At 37.2% G+C, this 19,601-nt stretch overlaps 1 protein-coding gene across 1 annotated transcript; it reads left to right on the top strand.

Annotated features, from left to right (window-relative positions):
• Window positions 1-1,068: 1,068 nt before the first annotated feature.
• LOC121259895 (lon protease homolog 1, mitochondrial) lies at window positions 1,069-19,233 on the top strand. Its single transcript, XM_041161700.1, has 20 exons — window positions 1,069-1,517; window positions 3,013-3,078; window positions 3,356-3,547; window positions 3,669-3,734; window positions 3,962-4,003; window positions 4,117-4,239; window positions 12,483-12,581; window positions 12,790-12,855; window positions 12,955-13,041; window positions 13,173-13,212; window positions 13,677-13,848; window positions 14,073-14,197; window positions 14,755-14,885; window positions 14,989-15,093; window positions 15,382-15,495; window positions 15,932-16,099; window positions 16,221-16,322; window positions 16,595-16,852; window positions 17,831-18,349; window positions 18,679-19,233. The coding sequence occupies exons 1-20, from the start codon at window positions 1,206-1,208 to the stop codon at window positions 18,862-18,864; spliced, it is 2,973 nt and encodes a 990-aa protein (XP_041017634.1). The 5' UTR covers window positions 1,069-1,205; the 3' UTR covers window positions 18,865-19,233.
• The last annotated feature ends 368 nt before the right edge of the window (window positions 19,234-19,601 follow it).

Raw genomic sequence — 19,601 nt, 5'->3', positions numbered from 1 at the left:
TTGTTAGTTGCAAAACTTCTAGTTTAAATACATAAGAGTTTGGATACGAAAATGTGAATGGTAATGACTAAAAAATAATTTTGATCTTCGTCGTGGGAATTCCATACATGAGAAATAGTAGATCTACCGAAGATTTCTACGGATATTTTGTACCGAATTCTTTTTTACTTAATGATTAAGTAAATATTTTTTAATGAGTTTGTAATTTTTTTTTAAAATATTTAAGTGGATTTAAAAAAGTTTAGAAAAAAAAAATTACATTGTTCGATAAAAAAGAAAAAAAATTGTAGAAATTTCAGTGGCCATAGTACCACTCCATACATTATCCCGTATACCAATCATTTTGGAATACACAAACTCCTAATACATTTTTTTAAAATTTGTATCAAATCAGTTTTTTTTTTTTTATAGTTTTATACTCAAATCTGTTTTGAACAAACATTTAAGATTTTTACTATTTATTATCCTTACATACTATATTCCATACTTTTATTATTATTTTTTATTTTTTAAAATTAATTAAAATCTTCTATTCATTATCCTTATATCACATTTTTGATAAGGAAAAAAATAAAAAAAATGTGATGCGTAAGATGATGAATAGAAATTTTCAACATTTAATAGCCAATTTTGTTATTTTTTGTTAAAATATATCATTTATTATCTTATCAAGTATTATAATTTCATTATTTTTTTAATTTGAAATTAAATAATAAATAAATTAAAATTACTAAAAATAAATTCTCAATTATTTAATACACACTAAAAATAACAAAGATTTCTACATAAATTGATTTTAAAAAATAAAGTAAATATTTGCTTGCTTGTGAATCAAGAAAGCAGAAGGTTCTACAATAATGGTTTCAGATCAAATTCTTTCATTCCAAATGTGCAAGTTTGACATTGTAGTTCCAAGCGGTAAGCAGGGTCCACAATTCGTTATTCCACAATTAACCTTTGGAAACTGTTGCAGAAGAGGGTAGAAACTTACAAACAGTAAGGTCGTTTTGGTCAATTTCTACCTCCACAAGGGTTTACGTAGGGTTTTAACATCCACTCCCCTGTTCGTCTCTTCCTCAAATCTTTCTTTAACTTTCCATCAATGGCGTTTCTTCCCTACTCAATCTAGGGCACGAAACCCCATAGACTCCCAATTTTGCCCATATATCCTATTCTATTTATCTCAGCCAAGCGCATAAACTCCAATGCTGAAGCTTCTCTGCTCGTCCTCCTCTTCATGCCTCAACACCAAGCTCCACACCCTGCCTGCTCTCCGTTCCGGGCCTACAGAGTTTACGAGTCCGCTACTCAAGGCTCTGAGTTCGCTCCGGGGATTGACTCTGAGAAGCCCTAATTTGGGTCCGAGAGCCTTTTTCTGTTCGGATTCTTCGGGTGATGGGTCAGACCAGGTGGTCCACGTTGAGGGCAAGGTGACGGACTCCGACGCCGATGAGGTCGAGTCCAAGTCCTCCTCCGCTATCGTGCCCACGAATCCGAGGCCCGAGGATTACCTCACGGTTGGTTTCTTTGAAAAGTTTTGTTTTTTAAGTTTTTGTCTGGTTTATGGGAAAGTGAAGTAATAGAAAAAATCTCTCTTTTTATTGTTCTTCTGTTCCGCAAACGGGGAAGTTGTAACTGAACTATGCCAAATGGTTGAATAGGCTAGTCTTAGAATGTAATTTTATATTGGTTTTATTCATTTATTCTTTTGTGGGTAGGTTTTGTCAGGGAATTAATCATATCATCTTCTTTCTGGGCAAACGAATTCATTTTCTTGATAAGCAATCTGTAACAAAAGTGGGGGTGGGGGAATCTATCATAGGTAAGCAAAAAAAGTCGTTTAATGTTTTGGCGACAAGTTTATATATTTTGTATAAGTTGAAGATGGGGGAATCAAGGGTTTGGGGTTGGGTGTTCGGGTAGAGTTTTAGTTCTACGAGAAACAAGGGTTGGGGACTGGTCTGGTGTATTTTGGGTTGTTCTTTTCATGGGCTTTTTGGGTCATTAGGGGTTTTTTGGGTCATTTTGGGTAAGGTGTTTTCTTGTATACAATTAGTGTACTTGGTTTCTCCTTTGATATATAATATTTTTTACTTATAAAAAAAAAAAATATTTTGTATAAGTGAGGAAATAGATGCTGAATCCATTGCACATTAATATCGCCAGTTTTAATTACAGTCGTAATTTGGGGTGTTGGTTCTGAAGCTGGTGACTCAAGCTCATTTCATTAATCATACCTTTTTTCCAGTTTAAATCAAAGTGGCCCAATTGCAGTCCAAGTTGGTTATTTCTTAGTTTGATATTAAATTTTTGGCTCTTAGGAATGGTTTTGGTCAAGCATGCTGCAGCGAATAAGGTTGTGTCCAAGTAGACAGGGAGTTGAATTTGGTTATGGATCTGTTTCTTTAAGTAGCGTGGTGTAAGAATCCCTGAAATATGGGCTGTTTGGAGGATTATGGGCTGCCTGAATAGAAGCCCCTTATAATGCTTTTGTTTTTTATGAAAAGAACTTTCAAATGTTAATTGGAACCACATCTATACTATATAGGAGGTTTGTTGCACATTTTTTGGCCAACTTAGGTCAAAGTGTCAAGACAGGTAAAATGTGGGCAATTAACCACACTAGTAAGGTTATATCAGATATCCACGAAGCCATCTAGACACTGATTGCATTCTGGTGCAGTCCTGTCTGTATGAGTGTTATATTGTTTTACTTATAAAAAAAATGATTTTTTTATTGTTTTTGAGTTTGATTGTTCTTCTGCAGCACTTTCAACTTTGACAGAAATTGTTGTTAAGAGATTTTATTTCCATTAATCTTTGGTTTCTTTGCAACTTAGTTCTATCCTATCTAATTAGATTCCTCCTTTATAATTACTCAAAAACTTTGAGATAATTGACCATTTGTTTCTTTACTTATGTAACTGGCCAGTTCATTTCTTGGTTCCAATCTATCAATTATGTCACTTGGGTTGTTATTCCTTATACAATATAAAAAAATTTTTCCTGCAGGTTTTGGCCTTACCATTGCCACATAGACCGCTCTTTCCAGGATTCTACATGCCAATTTCTGTTAAGGTATGGCAGGCTTCAGATAAATGAAAACCTCATTTATGCAAGACTCCTTTTTCTTTGGGTGCTAGCATGTCTCATATTCTACTTATTTACATTTTCTTGATAGGCTACTTATTAAATTTTCTAAGATGCTGCTGTCGCAATGTTCATCAAGCTTAATTGGAAATTTTTTGAAGCATGCAAGATCTTTTTTCTCTGACCAGTATATATTTGTCGGTAGAAAAGGGATTCAGAAGTCAGAGTTGTTGGCTCTCTAACAAATTTAATCCCTTGCATGCAGGATCGTAAGTTATTAGCAGCTTTACAAGAAAGCCGAAAACGACAAGCCCCATATGCTGGTGCTTTCCTTCTTAAGGATGAGCCAGGGACTGATCCTAGCTTGGTATCTGGTTCTGAATCAGAGAAAAACATATCTGGTTTGAAGGGAAAAGATTTATTAGATCGTCTTCATGAAGTTGGTACACTTGCACAGGTATCTTTTTATGTTACAAATTTTGTATAATTCCCTGAGAAAAGTTCAGATCAACCTGAAATGTATCAATTAAAAAGTCTATAACTATAATGTAGTTTTAATTTTTATCTTAATGTACCAGATTTCGAGTATCCAAGGAGACCAAGTTATCCTTATTGGTCATAGACGACTTCGAATCACAGAATTGGTGAGTATGAAGGAACCAGAAGCACCATAATATTTCTTGGATGAAGTCACCCTAAAATAATCTTAAACTCTCTCTCTCTCTCTCTCTCTTCCTGTTTAGAAATCTTCATCCTTAATATCTTCTTTTCACGGATAAAAAAAAAAAAATACTTAAATACTTTTTGTATTTATTTTTTTTTGTTGAAATGCAAATCATTCTGGACTAAATAACTCATGGCATGTATGCAGGTTAATGAGGATCCACTTACTGTAAAAGTTGACCATCTCAAGGCATGTTATCCATGTTTTAAACATTGTCAATTCCTCGATCAATTTATTTGCTGAGTTAACAGTTCCACGCATTATATAATATATTATTTTTATGGTTCTACTTTATACTACAGGATAAACCATATAACAAGGATGATGATGTCATAAAAGCTACCTCATTTGAGGTTATATCAACCCTAAGAGACGTTTTGAAGACTAGTTCCCTTTGGAGAGATCATGTTCAAACTTACACTCAGGTGTATACCTTTTTCTTCTTTGCTAATATATTTTTGGCCTCCATAGGCTCTTCATTATGTTGTATGCTTGGAACCTTAATCATAAATAATTTCCTTCACTCTAGCATAGGTTGTCTGTAGTACCCCGGGCTTGTTATTGTAGAGTAGTGAATGAAATCCCACATTGTTTGTGAGGGAGAAGCTTGTGCTTTATAATGATTCTAAGGTACTCTAGTTGTAATAGTTACTAGTTCTTTTGGAGTATAAGCCCATATGTGACTTCGGTTTTCCTTGGATTATTACAAATGGCATTTGAGCCATTCCTTATCTAGAAGTGTGTGACAAGTCATAACACCTACGACAGAATGGCCTAATGAGGATGTTAGCGATTTAATGCATGTTTGGGATTGCGGTGGGTAATATAGCTCTTAGCTTTAGGGCTTATAGCTTATAGCTTAAGTAATAAGTTCTACTATTAAAAATTTATTTACTGTTTGGTAATCATATGTCTAAAACACTTTCAAACATTACATTTGTTTGGAAACAAATTTAAAGTGTTTTTTGAAGTAGAAATGATATAAAAGATCATTTGCTTTTTTAAAAGATTATGACCATATCCTTGATAGCTTGAAGTTGTAATTATCTAAAAGTTGTATGGATATTTTTGTCTATTGACAGTCTTTTTTTCTCAAATGTACTTTTTAGTTCATTTGAGATTAAGAAGTACTTTAATATGTAACACCTAAACAACCTAATTTTATAATTAAAGATTTTTAAGGGTATTTAAGCACTTTAGACCCCTAACGCAACCTCAAGCAGGCCCTTAAAAGGGGAGATTATAGTGACTTGGATTGAGTAGTCCTATTGGAGTGTAAGCCCGAATGTAGTTGGAGTTTTGCTTGGAGTTACATTATGTCATTTCTTACATCTATGAGGGATACTACCTATACTTACCCTCATCTTTTCTATATAAATGCTTCACTGTTTAGTGCCTAGGTTATTATGCGTTTTTGCTTTGGCCTTCTGTGGCTTCCTAAATCCAGTCTATAATAAATCTACTCGAGTCTACTCATAGAGAAATAAGGAAGAAATTGAAGATGATAGATGAGAAAGGGAAAATCTTAGGAAACGTATGTGTAAGTTATGTGGTAGCTTAATTATATATAACAAAAAAGTTATGTGGTAGCTTGATGATCTTTTTCTTCTTTGATAACTAAGACAAACATTTTATTAATAGAAGTAAATAGGCATAGCCCAAGTGCATAGGAGGTATACAAATAGCATACACCTAGTTACATAACAAGGGAGCTGGAAAGGGATACAAGAAAATCATTAAAGCAAGCTCCATCGAGAGTACACACGAGGATGCCCAAAGAAATCATCCATGGAAGGAGAAACTTCTTAACTCATCCGGAGAATGCTTCTTGTTTTCAAAACTTAGATTGTTCCTTTCAATCCATATGCACCAAATGATACATAAATGAATCATCCTCCATACATCCTCAATATTTGAGTTGGCCCTACATCTTTGCCAACATGCAAATAAATCAACTATCCTCTTGGGCATCACCCAAGCAATGCTTGCTCTATAAAAGATCTCCGCCCATAGCATTCTTGCCACCTCACAAGGAGTAAAAGATGGTCCACCGATTCTCCATTCTTCTCACACAAAAAATGAAATAAAAAAAGCATCACTAGTCATGGAGTTGATCTAAAAGGTGAAAATAATCTCTTTATGATAATTAAACGTATAATTGCAAATATTTTCTTTCTCTAATGCCACAACTACTTTAGAAGCTGCCATTCTATTGTTGAGAAAAAGCGGTTGCCTCCCCAACAGTGGGTCTGAAGGGCCCTGCATAAAGAAAAAAACACATGTAAAACTTCTTGACTGGTTTAACCTGGCCATGTTATGGATCATCCAGTCCCTAATGCAGCGTACTTGAGACTCTATTTCCAGTAAATAATCTTTAAAGGCTCATAGTTCAAATTTACTTTGATTAGCATGCATAAAAATGTCGCTAATAACATAAACCAAGGAACCATGTCTCCTACATTGAAAGCCTGTTTGTTCATTGCCAATTCAAAAGGATATTTGGTTTGAAACTAACTTTGGAATTCATTGGTGTCAAACAACTGAATAGTTCTGCCTGCAGTGCTAGTTATCCTCCTTCAAGTCATCACTTCCTTGAACAATATTTTGGTTGAATTCTCCCTTATATTATGACTTGCCAAATTAAGTTCTTTCTAGGATCAATGGTCTTTTGCCCTAATAACATGAGGTGGAGAATGAGATCACTATTTAAATCCCTTATGCTTAAGTTATGTTTGCCTATCAAAAAGGGGGAAAAGTAATGATATTGAATGGTACCTTTTGGCAAGGGTGGCTGTTATAAAGTTAAGAGTTGCATGACATGACATAATGTGCTGTATGCTGCAGAATGTAGTATATGACTATGTATTGAAATTATGTCTATCAAGGAACATTGTAATCAAGTACCTTCGAGATTATCTTATAAACACCACCCACCAAACCAATAGGGCAAATGTCCTTCAACTTTGAGGCCCCAGCTGTTTTGGGAATAAGAGCAATGAATGTGGCATTAAGGGACTTCTCAAACTTCTGATAAATGAAAAATTCCTGAAAAACCTGCATCACATCGATTTTCACAACATCCCAACAAACTTGAAAAAAACCCATAGAAAAACCATCTGGGCCAAGGGCTTTATCTTTAACCATTCCACAAACCACCAAATACGCCTCATTCTCCTCAAATGGTCCCTCCAACCAGCTTGAAGAAATAGGATCCAACGAATCGAAGACCAAGCCTGATTGGATAACCATGTGAATGATCCTCCAATCTCTTGCTTGGGACAAAGACGTGCCTCCCCCCATCTCTCACTTGGGGAACCGGGTGATGTTGAAGCCACCAATCCAGATTTGATCCATAAACTCCAGCAAAGGCCCACTTGAAATCATCCACCACTTTTTTTAAAAAGCAAGCCATTGTAAATTCCCCAACACACTCCTCAACTCTCTCCACTGCCCTTGTACCCCACATAACTAATACTCCACCCGAAGCTCCCTTATAAGCTAAATAGGACCATGCTACATATTGGCAACTCCACAAACTCTGAACGATCCTACAAGAAATATATCTTAGTCCCTGGACATTCCAAGTTAAAATATTGGGCTTCATAATACAACTGGTTCTGCCCTCCCTCTAGTCCTCCCTTGACTTGGACTGCCTCCCTAAGTGTTGCAGTTGATTGCCCAAGTAAGACGCTCTAACTACCTGTTCTTCTTAGATCTTGATTTTGTTCTAAGTAAGTGGCCTACCTCAAATGCAGTGAGCAGTGGTGTGAATTGGTCCTCAAATTCTCCACATATAAACCCCCACACGTTGTTGTAGCTTGTTAACCTTTTGTAGAGCCCAATCCAACAATTGGTGGAAGAGATATTAGGGGAACATCTTCTTCCGCAAACTCAACCCCAAACTGGTGTGCCCAAAATATTCCTCCTCGTAAGGCACCAACAACAACCCCATTATTTCCTCCACACCACCTCCTGCATACAAATCCCACAACTTCTCAATAACACCATTGTTGTTGTCACTACCTTGTTTGAAGCTGTGGAAACCCCCAAGGTGCCTTACGAGGTGCCGAGAAACTAGTTCTCTCCATCATGGGTGGTGGGGCCATGGTCACCATTTGAAATTCTGAGTTGGTGGGAAAGCAAAGAAAAACTCCCCCAAGTCTCGGCAGTACCTCAAGTTCCTTCACCTCCAATGTGGGTGTCGTTGTTTTGTCAGAGAGAACATTGATCGAGGGTAAGCCACTCACTGGCGATTCTTTCTGTGCCACTCCGACAAACCCTACTACACCTCCCCAAGTCTCAGCTTTACACTATTTTTGTGCCATTGTTTCGTGGGAGACAACATTGACCAGGGATGTAGCAATCATTTGTGAACTTTACTGTGTCACCCATGGTGGAGGGCAGTCCGTTTCGGTCGTCTCTATGCTGTTACCCAACGTAGAACAGTAGAAATCACTTCGAATATAAATGACCCGATTTTCCTTTTGACTTGCCACACTCCTCGATCTTAAATAGAAACTTGGCCAAACCCAATTTTCGTTTTTCCTTTATCTGGTTTTATAGAATTCAGCCCATCTCTGATCACACCTAGCCCACTCTTTTGTGTAACTGACTTGTGATTCAGGCCTATCTTGGGCTCCCCCTTATTGGGCCTTACAGCCCCATTACCACCTCCCAAAAGTAAGTTGAGTTTCACAAATAATAAGGCAACTGCTACCTTCAACTCGACAAGCTGGTTCTGCATCTCTTTTAGTGTACTGTGCATCTCTTTTTCAACCGTACTGCCATTGGGAAGACCAAAACCATCCCTCGTTGCGTAGGAAACAATTCTTAAGCTTTCAAAGGAGTCAAAGCCCTTCTGCCTTGGGTTTCTTCCATTTGTGATCTGCAAAGGCTTCAAAACACTTTCACAGTTCCTTTTCATGCCCCTAGTATCAAACTGAGTCACCAAAGCATGACCCATATTCAGAGCTGCCACATATGATCACCTCGCCACTGTGGTTGCACTCGGGTCTTTTTGCTTCAGCTCCATATTGTTGTTCTCATGAACAGTTGTGTTCTTTAGGTTTTCCCCCCATGACGCATCACCATGAATGGGGCAAAACAGAGCAGCAATCTATGTTGACAACAAATTTCTCCCAACCCAGACCTTCATACCCTGCCGAAGGAGCATCGTTGGAGCCACAAAGGCTCTGTTTCCTTTGCGCATGTGTTTTATGAATTTTGATTGTCTCTCTGCCTGGAACACTACTTCCACCATAGCCACCAGCCACCCTATACCACTACGACTCAGAACTACAGACCGCCAAACACTTGTGCTCTTCTCCACAATTTTTATTGAGGACCTCCATGCTTTCAGTGAAAACTCGAAAGCCTTCGATTCCACCCAAAAGCGCACAAACTAACCCACAATAACCTGTGATCTAAAGTAAGAAAAAAAAGGAATGGAACGGAGAACTACCTCCGGCAATCATCACCAGAAATAGCCCAGATTGGCCCAGGCCCAAGCCTAGCCTAGGAATTAAATCCCATTCCACACTGCAATCATCACTGGAAATAGCCATCAGTACACTCATTCCATATGAGAGAGTATATTGGCAGCAAATATTGGTAAAGGAGTAGATGCAAAGAGGGTATATGAGAGAAGAGGATCATGAAAGCAGTTGAAATCTGCACCACCCTTCAGCTCCTGATGTGAGTCAGCCCTTGTTCCAATTATAACGAAAAGAAAATTCTTCAACACATATATTATTAAGAAGGTCACATTAAACAAACTTGATAGGTGATACGCCCCACCCCCCACATTTTCTTTTTGAACCCAAAAAGCCAAATGAGGAAAAGGTACATTGAACCCAAGCATGGGCTTTGCCTATTACATTCGTTCAATAAATTCCATTTTACTCATAAAAAAAAATTTCTCCCTCTTGGGTTTTGTTTGAATCATTTCCCTATCATAGGCTTAATGTTCATGATTTCCTTGTATCTATTTCTGTTCCTTAGCTAGGTGTTTTCTCTTATATACATCCAGTGTACTTGGCACGCCTATTAATACTACTAAATTTTTACTTATCAAAAACCAAAAAGGGACAACTTTTAATTTGGTTATATTTTCTCATCATCTAGGCATTGTGATATAACCTATATGGCTGTATGCAGAGGATGACTACTTAGCTTTCCAGTTTCAAATCAATCATTTCCAAACTTAACTGGGTAATGTTTCTTAATAATGAACTAAAATAAATAGCTCTTGTTTTATTTGGGTCCATATGGGCTATCTGATATAGTAACATGATTTCTTGTGGAAGGAATAGGGGATGAGTTCAAGTTCCACTTGATTAATTGGGATAAGGTATGCTTGCTGATTTCTGGGGGAGGTTTGGGAGTTCAAAACTTGCTCAGATTTAATTGGGCCTTACTGGGGAAGGGGTTGTGGTGTTACCAATAGGAGGGAGGTTTTGTGGAAAAAGATAATTGATTCCATCATGATCTTTTTGCTTGTATCCATCATTAGTGCTGAGTGGTATTTAGGCGTATTGGAATCTAGAACTATTGTGTGATGAATGCACAGGAAAACCTTCTTTAGATTTACCTAAGATTTTTGGAATTCATTTATTTCTTTCAAGATTGGCTTGTTTTGGGTTTGGCGCATTTCGTGTTATGGGGAATTTTGAGAATATTTTATTCGTATCGTATTGGATTGATCCAAAATCTTGTTTGAATTCTTGATGCGGAAAAAAATAAAAAAGATAATTGATTCCGAGTATGGTAGGTTTTTTTTAAGTGGGCTGGTGCTTTTTTTTAAAGGGCAAATTCAATACATTACAAAAGAGAAATATATCAGGAGGGGTGGGATTCCCAACAATCATCGCAAAACAATAGATATAGCGCATAAAATGAATACATTTTGGGAAGTGGTACCAAGTGATTGATCTGGTCCCATAATTGGCAGCTGTAAAAGCAGTTGTTGAAGCAATCGGTTGATTAGATTTTGCTTTGAACCATCTATTGCGAGACAATCTCGCCATAGGGAGATGCGTGTTGAGTCTAATTGTGCTGGGGTGACAATCGAAGAGCTCCTATCCTGCTTCCTTTGCATTCTTGGACAGGGGTGGGTAGACAAAAGCCACTTCCTGGCGAAAGAGAGCACCATTAGACTCTTAGAAAGTGGAGCTACAAGTAGGTGCGCCAAGATTGACAGTTGATTATACCTCCTAGCACCTACACAAACGCATGAGAAAAATGTAGGAGAAAATAAACATGAATGGGTGGTGAGGGAAAGAATGGTAGTATGAGGTGGATTCGAGGGGCGGGCGGTGGTGCTTGAACAAGGTTCATAGACCATGCAAGCTTGGTATGTGCAATTATATAAGAAAATGATTTTATTTTATTATTATTATTTTTTTTTTTTTTGGGGGGGGGGGGGGGGGGTTCTCTAGACACACTAAATTGGAGATGGGCGATGGTTTTTGGATCAAGTTCTGGCATGATTTATGGTTTGGTACAGGGCCCTTAGGGATGCTTTCCCTAGAGCTTACTAGATTTCCAGTGAACTGGAGGCTTCTGTGGCTGAGTCTTTGGAAGTTGTTGATGGCTCTCCTTAGTGGAATGTAAGCTACCTTAGAGTGGTTTATGACTGGGAGCTAGGTGCCCTCACTGATTTCTTCAACTTATTGTCCTCTATTGATCTTGGAGTTGGAGGTACTGACAAGATACTTAGGAGCCCATCCAGGAAAGGGAAATTCACCCTAAGCTCATTTTACAAGGTCCTCGCTTCTCAGATGAATCCTCCATTTCCTTGGAGAAATATCTAGAGAAGGTGCCGCTAAAAGCAACTTTCTTTGTCACCGATCACAAAAAAAAAAAAAAAAAAAAAAAAAAGCAACTTTCTTTGTTTGGACACCTTCCTTAGGGAAGATTATTACCATCGACACCAAATCATTGTGATAGATTGGTGCTACATGTGTAAGAAGATCAGGGAATCGGTTGACCATTTGCTTCTTCATTGTGAGGTTGCCAGTAACCTGTGGAATGACTATTTTGGCATAATGGGGTTAGGGTGGGCAATGCCCAGGAGGGTGGTAGACCTTTTTGCAAGTTGGAGATGTTGATATGGCAATCCACAAATTACACTTTTGTGGAAGATGGCTCCCATGTCTTTCATGTTGCATTTGGAAGGAAAGGAATTGTCGGTATTTTGAAGATCGAGAAAGGATAATTGATGAACTTACACGCCTGATTTTCAACACTTTGTTCCTTTTGATTATAAAAAAAATTATGGATTAAGCTTTCAAAATTTCCTTGTATCTACTACCATTTCTTAACTAGGTGCCATCTCTTGTATACTTCCCATGCACTTGGTACTTGGCCTTTTGCCTATTCCTTACTATCAATAAAATTTTTGTGTATTTATTAAAAATTGATCCATATAAGCTAGTACCTGAGTGATGGGGAAAGATTGTGTTTGTTCTGCCTCTTTTTGTTTGCTTTTGCCAATAATGGTTTTTCCGACTGGTATTTTTACAGCAATGACCAATGTGGTCAGAAACTGTTTTATGCAAATACGGTCAGTTACTGATATACTCTATCATTGCATTGTGATCAATTTAATTGTATTTCTTTTAAAATATGGTGGAATTAACTTTTCCCTTTTTATTATTGAATTCTGTAGCATATAGGTGATTTTAATTTCCCAAGGTTAGCTGATTTTGGAGCTGCTATATCTGGTGCGAACAAATTGCAGTGCCAGCAAGTGCTTGAAGAGCTAGATGTATGTAAAAATTGACACATCTTTGTTTTGTTGATTGATCTTTAGAAGCTTATATATTTAGAAATGATCCCAAAAAAGCAACTTTTTTATATTGCAAAAGATGTGAGCCTTCGTACCATCAGTCATCTAGCATCTGAAATACGCACATATATATTTCAGATTGCTACATATCAATTGTTTTTGAAACCCTGACTTATTTGCTGTTCAGGTGTATAAACGTTTAAAACTTACGCTTGAATTGGTGAAGAAAGAAATGGAAATAAGCAAGATTCAGGTACTTAATGCCATTTTTTATGTGTTACTCATCTATATTTAAATTTTTAATCATAGTTCGATTCTAATTGAATCTTTTCCTCTCTTGGGCTGTGCTTAGGAATCAATTGCGAAAGCAATTGAAGAAAAGATAAGTGGTGAGCAGCGCCGCTACTTGTTGAATGAACAGCTTAAGGCCATAAAAAAGGTATTTGTCCTTGCTGCCATTTATGTATACACACGCACATAGTATGAATCTTATTTGTTATTTGTGTTATCCTTTCATTCCTGTATTTTTAAAGTGTGTCTATATCGTAACTTTAATTTACATGAATGTAGGAATTGGGCTTGGAGACAGATGACAAAACAGCACTTTCTGGTTAGTTCTGTTCCTTTCTCTGCTTAGAAACAATAGTAAGATGCTTACCTAACAAAAATTCTCACTTGGTATTTTGCACAGAAGCTTCATTGGTAACTGAAAGCTGTGCTTTATTGGCTCTCAAGCAATCCTTTTCACCTAATTGTATGATTCTACTTGTTATGAACTATATATTAAATCAAGGGGCATCCACAGCAAGATGTAGCTCATCCCTACTTAGTAAACTCATCTTGAACATCCAGTGTGTAGCAAGATGTTTTGTTGCTGTCTGAAGTGCCACTTCTATTATATAGGATTTGGTTGTGGATGATATATATACTCCATGAATATTAAAATGTATATCCTCCAAGTCTGATTAACATCTGTGCTGTCTTTGACTGAAAAAGAGAAGTGATATTGTGGTCCATTTTATAACTATTAATTTCATCAATTGATTTTGGCATCACTCTGAAACTGTGTTGCAGCAAAGTTTAGAGAAAGGCTTGAACCAAACAGGGAGAAATGTCCTCCTCATGTTTTGCAAGTTATAGAAGAAGAGCTTACAAAGCTGCAGCTGTTAGAAGCCAGTTCAAGTGAATTTAATGTAACGCGTAACTATCTGGATTGGTTGACTGCTCTTCCATGGGGAAATTATAGGTCTGTTTACTCCTGCAACAAAGTCATCATTAACTTTTTACGAAAAATGTTTTGGTGCCAAAGTTCTCATGCTCATATCTATGCCACGGCTGATGTGAGAAGTCAGTAGCTTCTTGTCATTTAGTTTCAACCCCATTGAGATATTTTGTTTTATCCCTGATTTTATAACATAATCTATGCAGAGTACTAGAATAATCATTTTATTTTGCCCCTGCAAAATGCAGTGATGAGAACTTTGATGTCCTTCGGGCACATAAAATTCTTGATGAAGATCATTATGGATTAGCTGATGTGAAGGAAAGGATATTGGAATTCATAGCTGTTGGAAAACTCAGGGGAACCTCACAAGGTTGGTATAGTTTGCTTCTTTTATGATTGATTACGTATAAAAAAAATAATTCGGTTCTTTTATGATTGTGAAATAAATTTAAATGTTTTACGTGTCTACCGTTGCCATATTTCCTGAGCATTTTGAGGGGCTATGATGCTTCTCACTATGTAATTGGCATGTTCAAAATAACGAAACATCAGTGGCATGATTGCTTGACCTTATCGGCCAGATAACTATCATTTGGGAGGTTATTAGGTGATTTATTTAGATCATATTTGAATGAAGCAAATGGAAAAAAAAAAAAAAAATGAATAAATCTATGTTAATTTGTGAGGTCAGTCTTGGGCACAAGGCAATTATTTTGTTGAGGTTCCTTAATTTGTCAGTCCTGCTCCATTGCTTACGCATCAAGTACACTAGATTCTACAGGCTGGCTATATCTTCCTTTATTTTCAGATGCCGATCTCTGCATTAATTTGAATTGTATTCCTTTTAATTTTGTGTCTATTTGTTGCATATTTCTGCGAAACAACAGTAGCACATCATTCTTGATTTATTTCCCCAATGCATCACAGGAAAAATAATCTGTCTCTCTGGGCCGCCTGGGGTGGGAAAAACCAGCATAGGTCGTTCAATTGCCCGTGCGTTGAACCGTAAGTTCTTCCGGTTTTCTGTTGGAGGATTATCTGATGTTGCTGAAATCAAGGTAGTGTTACAATTATTAATGTTGAAACGAAAATAAATATGCAGTTATACAGAGATATTATGTGAATACTTGTAACATCATTGACTCTAAAACTTATTTTCAGGGGCATCGTCGAACCTATATTGGTGCTATGCCAGGAAAGATGGTTCAGTGTCTAAAACATGTAGGAACAGCTAACCCTCTTGTTCTGATTGATGAGATTGACAAGGTAAATTTTTTGCCAGTTGCTTTGATTGACCTTAAAGTGGATTAGAAGTAGTTTTGTTTTCTGGTTTTCGTATATACTACAGAATGAGTTTTTGACCTTTTTGTTAGCACATGGATGCTCTATTCTGATTACAACCATATTGTTTTGTATGAAAAGCTTATTTGCAACAGTAGATTTTTACATATATAATTTTTAATATATGCTTATACATGTTACTATATATATACATTCATGTTTTCTGTGATAACGGAATGAGTTTAATCTCATAGATGATGCGTTTTGTGGCAGTTGGGAAGGGGACATTCTGGTGATCCAGCAAGTGCAATGTTGGAGCTTCTTGATCCTGAGCAAAATGCTAATTTTCTAGACCACTATCTTGATGTTCCAATTGACCTATCCAAGGTTAGTAATTGTGGCGATATGGAGACATTTGTAGATTACAGCATGTTCTGTGTTATTCTATCCAATGGTATTTCATTGTTAAATGGACTTGGTGGAAGGGTCTGGGGTGGCTGTATTATTGTAGTGTCCATTGTTGTTATTCTCTACCTATGGAATGTGGTGTCATACAGAATGCACACATAGGTGCTTTTACACACTTTTGTATTATTATTTTCTTGATATATAAACACACTTGGAGGGAGAGAGAGAGAGAGAGAGAGAGAGAGAGAGAGAGAGAGAGAGTACACACTTTGTTATTATGAGCTGAGGATAGATGAGGGAACATGTGGTAAATTTGTGACGTGTTGGAATATGTTCCTCTAGGCGTATCTTGAGTTTACTTGCTACTTGATAAATAGGGTTTCTGGCTATCTTACCACGATGCCTCATGTTGCAGGTTCTGTTTGTCTGCACAGCAAATGTTGTGGAAATGATACCTAATCCTCTCTTGGATAGGATGGAGGTCATTGCTATTGCTGGATATATTACTGATGAGAAAATGCACATTGCAAGAGACTATTTGGAGAAGACTACACGTGAAGCGTGTGGAATCAAACCTGAGCAGGTGTTGATCATTGTCTCCCTCTGTACTGCCTGCATGTGTTATTTATTATTGTTAAAAATAATGGGGGATGCATGTGTGACATTTTTTTAATTGTAAAGGAGAATGTCTTAATTTTTTCCAGGTTGAAGTGACCGATGCAGCTCTTCTTGCCCTGATTGAAAATTACTGCCGAGAAGCAGGAGTTCGGAATCTGCAGAAGCACATAGAAAAGATTTACCGCAAGGTTTGTTAAGCTGGGGAATTTTATGATAGCATGATGACCAATAGTGATGATGGCCCATAATGGCGCAGGATTCATGATTTAAACATCAATTTTCAATAATTTTCTCAAAATTCAAAATGAGATGACCATTTCAGCAATAATGAACTCTAATGGCATATGTTGTGTAATAGCGTATGCTAATGATATAAGGTAGCCTATTGCATAGAGTAGGGGTACGTGGCCTCAAATTCTACTGAGATTGTCTGAGGCATATATTTTCTCTTTGGATGCAGATAGCTCTCAAACTTGTTAGACAAGGAGAGTCGAATGAGCCAGCAATTGCTGGAATTCAGGTTGTGGAATCCGAGGAAGCTCAAGTGGAACGGGCTGAGGGATCGAGTGAAGTGGTTGGAAGCGAGACTAGATCTGACCCTGTAGAGGATAACAGCCATGAACAAGCTACTAAAACCTTTGTAGAAGCTGGAACAGTGCCAATGGATGTCCTAGATGATCAATCTCAGTACCCTGCTGATCCACCTTCGGATTCAAAGGTATCAAAGAAATTATAAACTTTGGGAAATAGGTATCAATAGGAGTTACCGATCAAAAGGTATCAATAGGAGTTGCATTTTAAGTAGATTGTGATCTAAAAGCAGAAAAAAAAGTCTCGTTTGATAAAAAGCTGTATTGCTACCTGAATTTGTTTTTAGGTTTGCCTTTCGGACAAATTGGTTCCTATGTTCTAATTTTGAGCCTGTAATGCTTTCAACTTAGATCATTTTAGTACTTCAGTTGGCAAATTGTTAATAATCTATTTGAAATGTCACATCATCACCAATGATTGGGTGCCATGTGTCCTTGTTTGCAAAACAAAAAAAAACATTTAAAAACGAGAATTTTGAAAAAAGAAACTAGAAAAGGAAAAAAAACCCTAGAGAGACTCAAGTGACCCTGGGCGTCACCCTAGCATTGACTCGGGCGACCTAGCCTTTTTTTCTAATTTTTTTTTTACTCGTGGCATGTCACATGTGAAAGGACACGTGTTAATTAGGCATTTTAGCGAAATGTTAACAGTTTACTAATGAAAAGACCAAATGATCAAAATAAGTTAAAAAAATTTAGTTTAAAGTCACTGAAACTATTTTAATATTTAACCTATGTTTTAATTATTTATGGAGTTCATGGCTAGAAAACTTTACAGACCTCCCCTACCCTCCCATTCTTAAGAGAGCAGTAGTTATAACCAGAAGCATGTGAAAGCAGTGAGTTAAGTCCTGTACAACTTGAATTGGGGAACAACCGAACCCTTGGGACCTTCTTCAACCCCAACTGTCAAAGGTTTTAATAAATAAATAAAAATGATAGCAACCGTGTCGTTTTTGGCTTCATTGTTTAAATTCATTTGCACTCTGCTTCTATGGTTCAATATCTATTAAGCTAGGTTCATCTTGGATTCACCATGTCCAACCAATTTTTCTTTTGGTCAAAGATGTTTAATCATTGTTTTTTTTTTGGCAATCTCTTCATAGGATGTGACAGAAACAAAGAAGATGGAGGAACATGAAGCAACTATAACTAGTGAGAAAGTTTTGGTTGATCCATCAAATCTGACTGATTTTGTTGGGAAACCTGTTTTCCATGCTGAGCGTATCTATGGTCGGACTCCAGTTGGAGTTGTGATGGGTCTTGCTTGGACTGCCATGGGAGGCTCCACTCTTTATATAGAGACCACTCAAGTTGAGCAAGGAGAGGGGAAAGGGGCCATCCACATGACTGGCCAACTTGGGGATGTTATGAAAGAAAGTGCCCAAATTGCCCACACAGTTGCCAGAGCAATATTGCTTGAGAAAGAGCCAGAGAACCCCTTTTTTGCAAATTCCAAGCTTCATCTTCATGTTCCTTCAGGGGCCACCCCCAAGGATGGGCCTAGTGCTGGCTGCACCATGATCACATCCTTCCTGTCTCTTGCAATGAAGAAGCCTGTCAAGAAGGATCTAGCAATGACTGGCGAAGTTACTCTAATGGGGAAGATTCTTCCAATTGGTGGGGTAAGAGAAAGAAACCTCCATATCTATAGGATGTCTTCTGTCTTTGACATTATGCCATCCTAAATGAGTTCTTTAGTCACATTTTTTTTCCTTTGGATTATATATTACAACATTTCCTTAGATCGGTGAACATTTAATCAAATGAAAATAATTGTAACATTAAATTGTAAAAGTCTAGACTTACAGGTTCTTTCCCGGCATTATTTTTCATCATTCCATGATTTATCCTGGATTGACAAGCTACGTTGTCTATATTTTGTAATGTGTTGTGGTTTACACATTTTTGTTCATCTGAGCTCACAAAACTATCATTCTTGTTGAGAAATCAGGTAAAAGAGAAAACTATAGCAGCAAGAAGGAGTGAAGTAAGGACCATCATATTCCCTTCAGCTAACAGAAGGGATTTCGATGAGCTTGCAGCGAATGTGAAAGAAGGTCTTGAGGTTCACTTTGTCGATGATTACAGTCAGATATTCGATTTGGCTCTTGGTTATGACCAGGATGCTGGAATATAAGCTGTTCACCCCCCATTTCTTGAAATGCAACTCCATTTTTCTGGGATGCCGAGCAAGTTTTTTTTTGTGACCCAAGCTAAGAGCCTACCCCAGATTTGTACTATAACTTTCTTAGTCCGATTGTCTCATCAGGAGATAGATTTATTCCTTGTTTTGGTGTGACATGATGCACCATTATTTACTTATTTTCCTTCATGATTACTCAGAATCACCCATTTGTAAGAAGTAAATAGTATCTGAGTTGTTATTTGGTGGCGGCAGAAAAAGAAGTAGGTTAATGACAGATCGATCTACTCATTTTTCCTGGATAGTTTATCTTGTAAGCTTCAGGACTCGTTTCTTGGGGAAATGGATTATGGGATTATAGCATTGAGTGAATAACATTACAGAACAAAACTGATGTTGAAACAGCTGAAATACCTCTATTCTTGCATTAGGGGGGGAATAAAACCCCTTTCGTTGATCTTATCTAAGAATTGCTGTCTCATTTACCACAATGTTTGTATTCATTGTCTTCTGTCACGAATTCTTATCTTTTGACCCTGGGAATTCCCAAGACATATCGACGATCATGTCATCAGGATTAATGTGTATATTGTAGTGTAATATTTTGAGTAAAGTTACATATAGTCGTGGAGTGCGTAAGTGCTGTACAGTCACTTTGAAAAAGAGTAAGGTCTACTATTAAAAAATTAATTTATTTTTATATGGATTTTTTATTTATTCACTTTTTTTAA

This window comes from Juglans microcarpa x Juglans regia, chromosome 4D (assembly GCF_004785595.1).
Source record: "Juglans microcarpa x Juglans regia isolate MS1-56 chromosome 4D, Jm3101_v1.0, whole genome shotgun sequence".
In the NCBI taxonomy this organism is placed as follows: domain Eukaryota; kingdom Viridiplantae; phylum Streptophyta; class Magnoliopsida; order Fagales; family Juglandaceae; genus Juglans; species Juglans microcarpa x Juglans regia.
This window is presented reverse-complemented; position numbering and strand designations above follow the sequence as displayed.

Bases quoted from the DNA above. Each gene is read 5' to 3' on its own strand.
- LOC121259895 (XM_041161700.1), top strand. From the start codon at position 1,206: ATGCTGAAGCTTCTCTGCTCGTCCTCCTCTTCATGCCTCAACACCAAG. The intron at 13,042-13,172 runs GTATTTGTCCTT...ACATGAATGTAG, and splicing joins AGCTTAAGGCCATAAAAAAG to GAATTGGGCTTGGAGACAGA. The intron at 14,886-14,988 runs GTAGTGTTACAA...ACTTATTTTCAG, and splicing joins CTGATGTTGCTGAAATCAAG to GGGCATCGTCGAACCTATAT.